The 10,159-nt window shown below is 40.6% G+C and overlaps 2 protein-coding genes across 2 annotated transcripts; both read right to left on the bottom strand.

Annotated features, from left to right (window-relative positions):
* Positions 1–5,346: 5,346 nt before the first annotated feature.
* Positions 5,347–6,786, bottom strand: LOC142523844 (uncharacterized). Its single transcript, XM_075627574.1, has 3 exons — positions 6,240–6,786; positions 6,040–6,107; positions 5,347–5,781 (listed from the first exon to the last, which is right to left on the bottom strand). Exons 1-3 carry the CDS (start codon positions 6,784–6,786, stop codon positions 5,347–5,349), a joined length of 1,050 nt encoding a protein of 349 aa, XP_075483689.1.
* Positions 6,787–7,101: 315 nt separating this feature from the next.
* On the bottom strand, positions 7,102–9,556 carry LOC142523843 (uncharacterized). The gene is made up of 5 exons (XM_075627573.1): positions 9,181–9,556; positions 8,504–8,839; positions 8,360–8,461; positions 7,817–8,119; positions 7,102–7,220 (listed from the first exon to the last, which is right to left on the bottom strand). The coding sequence occupies exons 1-5, from the start codon at positions 9,554–9,556 to the stop codon at positions 7,102–7,104; spliced, it is 1,236 nt and encodes a 411-aa protein (XP_075483688.1).
* Between the last annotated feature and the right edge of the window lie 603 nt (positions 9,557–10,159).

The following is a 10,159-nucleotide window of genomic DNA, read 5'->3' as shown; positions in this document are numbered from 1 at the left end:
CAGCACCAGTTTTGGCCGTGCCGTCAGGGTCCGGTGAGTTTGTACTGTATTCCGATGCTTCGAAGCTCGGTCTTGGCGCCGTATTGATGCAGCATGGGAAGGTGATAGCATATGCTTCTAGACAGTTGAAGACTCATGAGAAGAACTACCCTACCCATGATCTAGAGTTGGCCGCAGTAGTTTTTTCCTTGAAGATTTGGAGGCATTATCTATATGGAGAGTAGTGCCAGATCTTTACCGACCACAAGAGCCTCAAGTATTTCTTTACGCAGAAGGAACTGAACATGCGTCAGAGGCGTTGGTTGGAGCTGGTGAAGGATTATGATTGTGACATTAGCTACCACCCGGGTAAAGCTAATGTAGTTGCGGATGCATTGAGCAGAAAAGTCGCAGTGATGGCTCATTTGACAGTTTCGAGACCTCTTCAGCTTGAGATGCAGAGGTTTGATCTCGAGACTTATCCTCGAGGTAGAGTTCCTTGTCTATCTACCTTGACCATTCAGTCTTCCCTTATGGACCGTATTCGCGGTGGTTAGTCATCAGATGAGCAGTTGGCCAAGTGGAAGCAGAGACACGAGGCCAAGGGCAGCGCCTTGTATTCAGTAAACGATGGTATTGTGAGATACCGAGACAGGATATGGGTTCCTAGCAGTGATTCTATCCGAGCAGATATCTTATCAGAAGCCCATATGTCGCCGTACTCTATTCATCTAGGGAGTACGAAGATGTACAAAGATCTGCAGCTATTGTATTGGTGGCCTGGTATGAAGAAGGACATCAGACGATTTGTATCCGAGTGTCTGACCTTTCAGTTAGTGAAGGCCGAGCATCAGAGACCAGCAGGGTTGCTCAAGCCTCTTCCTATTCCCGAGTGGAAGTGGGAGAATGTTACCATGGACTTTGTGACCGGATTGCCGAGGTCAGCCAGAGGATCGAATGCCATCTGGGTGATTGTAGATCGTCTTACCAAATCAGCGCACTTCTTGCCTATTAAGACGACGTTCACCATGATTCAGTATGCAGAGCTGTATATCCGAGAGATAGTCCGACTCCATGGTATTCCAGTTTCTATCGTATCTGACAGAGATCCCAGATTCACTTCCTCGTTTTGGAAGAGCTTGCATTCGACTATGGGGACGAAGTTGCTGTTTAGCACAGCTTTCCTATCCGCAGACAGATGGGCAGTCAGAGCGAGTCATTCAGATTTTGGAGGATCTTCTCCGTGCTTGCGTCATTGATTTCTCTGGGAGTTGGGAGTCGAACTTAACATTGGTAGAGTTCACCTATAACAACAGCTTTCAGTCGTCGATAGGAATGGCTCTGTATGAAGCTTTGTATGGTCGCAAGTGCAGATCTCCTGTTCACTGGGATGAAGTAGGAGAGAGAGCAGAGTTGGGTCCAGAGATTATTCAGCAGACTGTCGACGTAGTAGCCCGGATCCGTGATAGAATGAGGACTGCTCAGAGTCGACAGAAGAGCTATGCAGATCAGAGGAGGAGAGATTTAGAGTTCGCTGTCGGCGACCATGTTTTTGTGAAGGTGGCACCTATGAAGGGTGTCATGCGATTTGGGAAGAAAGGGAAGCTCAGTCCAAGATTTATTGGACCATTTGAGATCCTCGACAGAGTTGGGACGCTAGCTTATCGTGTGGCTCTTCCGCCGAATCTGGCCGGAGTACACAATGTCTTTCACGTCTCTATGCTGAGTAAGTATATGGCGAATCCTTCGCATGTCTTGAACTTCGAGCCGTTGCAGCTTACTCCGAACCTATCTTATGAGGAGAGGCCTAGTGCAGATCCTAGACAGGCAGGAGAAGAAGCTTCGGAACAAGCTGGTTAGGCGAGTCAAAGTCAGATGGCTCAACCATTCAGAGGAGGAAGCTACGTGGGAGTCTGAGCCGGAGATGAGAGATCGTTACCCCGAGTTATTCGGTGAGTCTTAATTTCGAGGACGAAATTTCTTTTAAGGGGGGAAGGATTGTAGAACCCGTAACTTAGACTACGTATAAGCCATGTATAATTCTAGTATTATTAAATGATTTTATTGCATGAGTATTTAAATTTAATTATTTTATTATTTTATGCAGTCATTTAGATTTTTTTATCATTTAAGTTAATTCAGAGAGGCCGGACTGGAGTTGAAGTTTAGAAATAAAATTTAAGATTTAGGAAAACATTCCCAGAATTTAGTTTAGCTAATTAATAAGTTAATTTAAGTTAAATGGAAGTTTAAGGAATTATTTAAGTTACTTGAGGTGAGAAGAAAATAAATTCATTTAAGTTCCTTAAATGAGGGGTTAGTTTACTAAATTATTTAAAGGATTAGTGAGGCTTTTAAGGGTTATTAATTTACTAGATAATCAACATTTCCCCTTCATTTATTAGTGAATTTTCGGCCCCCTTAGTATCTATACTATTCCTTGCCAACTCATCACCCTTTGACCCTCTTTGTGGTGTTAACATGCTAATCTTTCTTTTTATTATTAGTCAACCTTCATTAATTAATTAATGAGCATCATCCTAGTCTAGATTAGCAAGGAATTTCGGTCACCACCTTCTAGAGTCATCCAACAACTCATATGATATCCAACAAGAATTCAAATTTAAATGAGTGGTAGACTTGGTTTTGCATTTGAATCCCTTTATTAGTGGATCTTCCCCCTCACCTTTCCAACCATCATTCTACCCGCCTCCATCACCGAAATTCAGAGGATTTTAGAGACAAAAATCGTGAGGTGCTAAGGGAAAAACAAGAGAGAAAAATCGAGAGCAAGAAAGGTAGAAAAGAAAGCGCTCCACCTCCTCCGCGCCGGATCGTTTCGTTCTTTCGTTTTTCTTTCAAAACGAAACCAGGCATGCATATATTCTTCCTTGACTCTTCAATCAAGTCCTAATATCATTTATTTTCATTACATGATCATTTTATCTATGGCAAAATTCGAAATACAGCAAGCAATTTTCAGAAAACTTAACATGCAGAATTTCGGCTTTCATTGTGCAGCTTCACGGTTTCTTTTGTTTCCTTGGTTTCAGGTATTGTCTCGATTCCATGCTCCTAAGGCGACATCTAGACATGTAATAGGATGCATTAGGACCATGTTGGTCCATTCATTTAACCCCATGCACGCTGGAAAACACGAAAACGACAGCAACTCCACCTCTTGTCCAATTGAGCTTTTCGAAAATTCAGTTTCTGTCATTTGGGAATGAATCTGATTATGGCTGCCACAAGGCCTATAGCCATGGTTAGATAACTTCAGTAGAATGTCTAAGATGTGACTAAGTTTCCCTTTTGGTGGCTTGGTCCATGGTGAATCGGTTTTCAAATGAAACAACAAGAACAGCCCCTTCCCCTTCGGCTTCTTCCTTTGTACAGCATGTGTGTTTCGAAAATGGTGGAATGGTGTGGATCTTGGCTGGCCTATGGCACTTAGCCACGGTTCATACCATACCCCTAGATGTCTAGATCGTGTCATGGTCAATCAAATGGCCATTGGAACGATTCGTGACATCCAAACAAAAGCAATGCATCCTACGTGCAGAATTTGTTCTCGGTTGGAACGTTCGGTTGTTTGCTGGTGTGGTTCGAATTGTGGCTGGCCTAGAGCCCATAGCCATGGTTCCAATCATTCCTTAGGATGTTGGTAAGAGGTTCTGGTCGGTGGTTCAAGCCCCAATGACCATTAGCCTCGCAAACGACACAAGCAACCCAAGCGCAGCTGCTGGAATTTCTGGACAGCAGCTTGCTGCGTCGGTTCGGTGGCTCGTTCGAGTTCTCGGTTGGATTTTAGCCTATGACCTTAGACTGGACAGTGCCTCATTGAGTTGGAAAGGTCATGTTTTTGACCGTTTGTCATTCGGATCATTTTTGAGGTCGTACAAGAATTTACGGTGCGATGTGCCAAATTGACTCTCGAAAGAGTGTTTCATGTTTTGGCCTCCATTCACCTAGATTTCGGCCCTCACCATTTTAGGAGTATTATTTTATCATTTTAGGCGTATTTTAATCATGAATACATGATGATTCAGTGTTGGTTCGGGTTGGTTCGGAGTCGTGATTAAATACGAAGTCGGTAGGCGTAATTGTCACATTTTTGAAGGTTATTGCATAGTTTGGTCCCATAAATCTATTGCATAATTTTCATGGCATATTTAGGTTGCAGCGAGCCTGGGATCGATCCAATCAGTAAAATTGTTACAGGATATTTAATTCAGTTATTTAATTATATTACGTGCAAAAATACAAATTTTGAGATTTATGCGATATGGCTTGTGGTCACTTTACTATCATGATTAAATCCGATCGCCAGTTACCGGTCCGATCGTCAGTTACCGATTATGAGAGCATTACTAAGTCCTGTCGTCAGTTACAGGCCCGGTCGCCAGTTACCGGTCAGTTCAGTTGTTTCACCCAGTACTGTGGCAGTGGTTTGATCAGACGTACATTACTAAGTCCTGTCGCCAGTTAAAGGCCCGGTCGCCAGTTACCGGTCAGTTCAGTTCAGGGAGCTCAGTTTCCTCTAGATCTTGCGCCAATAAATGAGCTCAGTTTCCTCTAGATCTTGCGCCAATAAGCCACTGAGCTACTAGACTAGCTTCAAGGAAGACGATGCGGTGGTTACCGGAGGCAAGGAGCTATGTATATCGTTGGGAGAATACTGATAACCATGGAGAAGAACAAATGGATGCAAGAAAGAAGACAGGTGTGAGGTTTGGGGAGAAATGAATTGGGCTTATTGGGCTAATGGGCTCCTATTACCACACACACACACACACATATATATATATACATGTATCCAATGATTTAGCCCCAATGATAGAATGTGACACGGTCCAAATATTTACAACTCCCGTGTGCTATTATACTCCAATATGTATTTTAATATCGTCTATAATACCGATAGTTTCTAATACATATGTTTAACACACAAGTATAATTATTTGGCTTAATTATTTTAATTTAGTACTTTAAAATAATTACTTATAATTCTTGCCAAATATTGAATAATTAAATTCGGGTTCTCCCATTTTCCCATTCTAATAAAAGATTTCGTCCTCGAAATCTAGCATACACCACTTACAAAAAGTGGTTAAAACATTTACCACTGATAATACATAGGAAAATCTGAGTACATGGAGTTATTCATCATATTTTAAAACAAGTGAGGCCACTCTTGACGCATTCTAACTTTTAACTCTCATGTAGCTTCTTCTATCCCATGTCTACTTCACTGCACCAAAACCGAAAGAATCGTCTTGTTCCTGAGTTGCTTCTCTTTGCGATCAAAAATTTGAACTGGATGCTCAACATAACTTAGGGAACTATCTAACTCCACATCCTAGATACTCAATACATGTGATGTATCTGGCTCGTACTTCCACAAAATCGATACATGAAAACATCGTGTATCGCAGAAAAACTCTGCGACAAGTCCAAACGGTAAGCCAAAGTGCCAATCCTCTCAACAATCCCATACGGACCAATATAACATGGAGCAAACTTCCCCTTACGTCCAAATATCATAGTACCACGAAACGATGATACTTTCAAGAAAGCATAGTCGCCAAACTGGAACTCTAAAGGTCGACGCTTTTTATTAGCATAACTTGCTTGACGATCTTGGGTTACTTTCATTCTTTTTCCGATCAATATAACTTTATCTTTCATTTCTTTTACAAACTCTGGTTTAGACATCTGTCGTTCTCCTACATATTCCCTACAAATCGGAGATCTGCACTTTCTGCCATATAAAGCTTCAAATGATGCCATACCGATCGTTGTCTGAAAACTATTGTTGTAAGAGAATTCGACCAGAGACAATGATTCTTTCTAAGCAACCCTGAAATCCATTACAACTGCTCGTAACATATCCTCTAGAGTCTGGATGGTTCTTTCTGACTGACCATATGTTTGAAGATGATAAGCAATGCTCATGGCCAACTTTCAACCCAAATCTGATTGCAAACTACTCCAAAACTTCGAGGTAAACCTTGGATCACGGTCTGATATTATGGTTACTGGCACACCATGCAATCTTACCACATGATCAATGTATAATTTTGCCATTTTCTTGTAAGTACAAGTATAGTCATATGGAATAAAATGGGCTGATTTAGAAAATATATCAACAATTACCCAAATTGCATCACAACCACGATTAGAACGAGGTAGGTATGTCACGAAATCCATAGCTATGTGCTCCCAATTCCATTGTGGCACTTAAAGACTATGTAACGTACCGCCAAGTCTCATTCGTTCAGCTTTAACCTGTTGGCAAGTTAAACATTTAGCAACGAAATAAGAAATTTCCTTCTTCATACCTTCCCACCAATAATGAGCTCTCAAAGTATGATACATCTTTCGATTTCCTGGATGAATGTTATGTCGACTACAATGTGCTTCACGTAGTATAGCTTCTATCAGATCTATCAAATTAGGAACCACAAGTCTCCCATTAAAGCGCAAACTACCATCTGAGGCAACACTAAACTTATCTGACTCATCTGTTTGAACCAGTTCTTTCAATCTATGAATGTGCTGATCAGTTCTCTGCACTGCTTTAATGCTTGATATTATCTGTGGCTCAACTTTGATAGATGAAACTATAAAGTAATCTCCACTTTTTTGATAAGTCCATCCTGATGTTTCCAAGTGCTCGTGGACTTTAGAAATACTCAGAGATGTCAATATAGCGTTTTGAACCTTCTTGCTAAGTGCATCTGCAACTAGATTCATTCGCCCTGGTTGATATTGAATCTCACAATCAATGTCTTTAAGCAACTCCATCTATCTACGTTGTCTCATGTTCAATTCGGGCTGGGTGAAAAGATATTTGAGACTTTTGTGATCAGAAAAAATTACAAATTGTTCAACGTACAGATAATGATGCCATATTTTAACGTAAACACAATGGCAGCCAATTATAAATCATGAACTGGATATCGAGTCTCATGCGGCTTCAACTGTCGAGATGCTTATGCAATCACTCGCCCATTTTGTAATAAAACAAATCTTAGTCCATTTAGAGAAGATCTATACATATCACAAATACACCTGAGCCTGAAGGTAAAGCTAATACTAGAGCTGTTGTAAACTTTTCCTTCAAAGTTCGGTAACTTGATTCATATTCTGCAGTCCACAGAAAACGTCGATTTTTTGTGTTAACTGAGTCATAGGCCTTGCAATTACGGAAAATCTTCCGATAAAACTCCTATGATAACCTGTTAATCCCAAAAAGCTACGATTCTCAGAAACATTTGTTGGTGTTGGTCAGTTCATAACAGCTTCGACTTTACTGGGATCCACTGAAACACCCTTAGCGGATATAACATGACCCAGAAATAGTACTCTGTCCAACCAAAATTCACATTTAGAAAATTTAGCATATAATTGTGCTGCTCTGAGTGTTTGGAGGACTAGTCTCAAATGTTCTCGATGCTCCTTCTTTGTTTTTAAATAAATGAAAATGTCATGGATAAAAATTCTCAAAAAACACGGTTCATCAAATCCATGAAAACCGCTGGAGCATTAGTCAATCAGAAAGGCATGACTAAGAATTCATAATTCCCATAACGTGTCCGAAATGCAATTTTAGGAACATCTTCCACTCTAACTCTAAGTTTATGATATCCAAAACGAAGATCGATCTTGGAATACACAGATGTACCCTGCAACTGATCAAACAAGTCATCGATACGTGGTAGAGGATATTTATTCTTCATTGTAGCTTTATTCAATTGCCGGTAATCAATACACATCCTCATCGTCCCGTGTTTATTCTTTACAAACAATACTGGAGCTTCCCAAGGTGACATACTTGGTCTAATATAACCTTTCTTCAGTAAGTCTCGCAATTGTTCCTTGAGTTCTTTCAACTCCGCTAGAGCCAAAGAATACGGTGCTCTAGAAATAGGGTTCGTCCCTAAAATTAACTCAATACTGAAATCTATTTCCCTTTGAGGCGAAAAGCCAGGAATTTCATCAAGAAATACATCAGGAAAATCCTTGACAACAAGAATATTCGAAACTTTCAACATTTCTTCCTGTGTCACATCAACTGCATAAATTATGAATCCTTCATTCTCTGCTGATAGCAGTCTAAATATTTCCATCGCTGACACTAATGGAATGTGTGACTGAGAATCATTACCATAAAAGTTCCACTTATTTCCATAATAAGTTATAAATCTGACAACTCCATGGAAACAATCAACGGTGGCTCGATAATTCGTCAAAGTATCCATTCCCAAAATACAATTTAAGTCACACATAGATAATTTGATTAGATTAGTTATCATATGGTTATCATCAAATCAAATCACACATTTTAGAAATATCTCACGAGACATCAAATACACACCAGCAGGGGTAGACACAGACACAGTATCCAAAAACAAGGTAGTAGCTATCTCATGCTCATCGATAAATGCAGCAGACAGAAATGAATGAGATGCTTCCGTGTCTATCAATATACGTGCAAGATGATAAAAGATAAAGCATATACCTGCAATGACCCCTCCGGGCGTCTCATGAGCCTGGTCCTGTGTCAAAGCATGCACCCTAGCCTGCTGAGGTCCTAGAAAGTAATGCTGAGCAGATCCTCTCGGTTGATGGTAGCTAGGCTGTGGAGTAGATGGTATAGGCACCAGGGCTCGCAGAAACTGGCTAAACTGTGAGGGCTGATACCCAGCATTAGGACAAACTCTTGCATAATGTCCCGGTAATCCACATGTATGGCAGCCTCCCTGAACTCCTGTGCACTGGGTAGGAAGATGCCTACCTCCACATCTCCCACAATAATCTCGAACATAAACACTAGATCTTCCTCCACGAGAACTGCCTGAACTAGATGAACTACTATAAGACTTCTTCAAGACTTCTTCTTAAACTTCTTTCCCTTAGCCTTGAATTTATGCTTCTTCTGTGGCTGGTTTGACTGTGGAGGCTGATAAAGAGGTATTCCCACTGGCATCTGAATGCTACTCTCGGACCCTTGGGAAGTAAAAGATGGAACTTGTTGTGATCCTCCCCAAAGCAAACTAGCTTCAATATTCTTTCTTTCTCTACCGCTTCTGGATATGTAGTTGGTGCTCCAATCATAACCAACGTATGTATCGTCCGATTCAGTCCTTGCATAAAATGCGACAGCTTGGATTGATTACTATTAGAAACATGAGGTACATAAGCTAGAAGAGTAGAAAATTGAGAGGCATATTTCTCCCACTGACATATTTCCCTGAACCAACTGATTTAACTCAGCTTCCTTAGCAAAATAATAAGATTGAGGCGAGTATTCTTGAAAAAAATGAGTACGGAATACCTCCCAAGAAATTATCTGACCAGATTCTCGGATTGCTTCAACTATGGCTTCCCACCACAGTTGTGCTCGATCCTTGAGCGGGTAAACAGCTAACTTGAGTCTCAGCTCTGGAGCATACTCCACCAAATTAAATAAATAGTTGATGCTCTTCAGCCATGCCATTGCCTTTTCACCACCTTCATTTCCAAAGAATTTTGGAGGACGCATATCTTGGAATTTCGCAATCATTAAATCCATTTCTTTCATTCTTTGGGTCAGCCGTTGAACTTCACGATCAACTTCCACATTTCTTGCAACATGCCTTTCTGAACGAATCGGTGGTTCCTGCTCCACCTCTACCTCTATATTCACATTTTGATTTGCCCTTCCTCTCGAGCGGCCACGTCTAACTCTCCCAATACCTCAATTATTCTAATGTTCTGAGCTTCAGACTCTTGGATAACTTCTTTTCCTTTTCTTCCTCTTCCTCCAGGTGCCATTCTATAAGACACAAGGATTACACCATAGGCAGAAAAATAATAATAAGTACAAAAATTTTTTCTTTAGGTAAATTTAAAACTTTCTTCACTACTAGCTCTAACTCAGCTAAGTTAAATAATCATAACGAGCAAATCAAATAAGAGCATATAATAAATCAAATAGGCAATCATTTCATTTGTGTCTAAGCTCGAGTGTCCTAGGCTTTAATTCAAGCATAACCCAGTTACGTTCTAATACCAACTGTGAGGGGCCCGTTCTCAGATTAATTTTTAATTATCACAGAACCAGGATTTATTAGCGTAAACATCGAAAACGAGTAAAAAATTCACATTTTAGGCCTACAAAAATTTCGGCATGACC

The sequence above is a fragment of the Primulina tabacum genome, chromosome 14 (assembly GCF_025594145.1).
Source record: "Primulina tabacum isolate GXHZ01 chromosome 14, ASM2559414v2, whole genome shotgun sequence".
Taxonomy (NCBI): domain Eukaryota; kingdom Viridiplantae; phylum Streptophyta; class Magnoliopsida; order Lamiales; family Gesneriaceae; genus Primulina; species Primulina tabacum.
Note: the sequence above shows the minus strand (reverse complement) of the source record. Positions and strands in the feature narration are given on the sequence as shown.

Bases quoted from the DNA above. Each gene is read 5' to 3' on its own strand.
- LOC142523843 (XM_075627573.1), bottom strand. From the start codon at position 9,556: ATGGATTTAATGATTGCGAAATTCCAAGATATGCGTCCTCCAAAATTC. The intron at 8,120-8,359 runs GTGTGTATTTGA...ACATTCCATTAG, and splicing joins GTCTGTGTCTACCCCTGCTG to TGTCAGCGATGGAAATATTT. The intron at 7,221-7,816 runs GTATGTCACCTT...TGGGATTAACAG, and splicing joins GAAAGGTTATATTAGACCAA to GTTATCATAGGAGTTTTATC.
- LOC142523844 (XM_075627574.1), bottom strand. From the start codon at position 6,786: ATGGAGTTGCTTAAAGACATTGATTGTGAGATTCAATATCAACCAGGG. The intron at 6,108-6,239 runs GTACGTTACATA...TTTCTAAATCAG, and splicing joins TGAACGAATGAGACTTGGCG to CCCATTTTATTCCATATGAC. The intron at 5,782-6,039 runs GTAAGATTGCAT...AATAGTTTTCAG, and splicing joins AATTATACATTGATCATGTG to ACAACGATCGGTATGGCATC.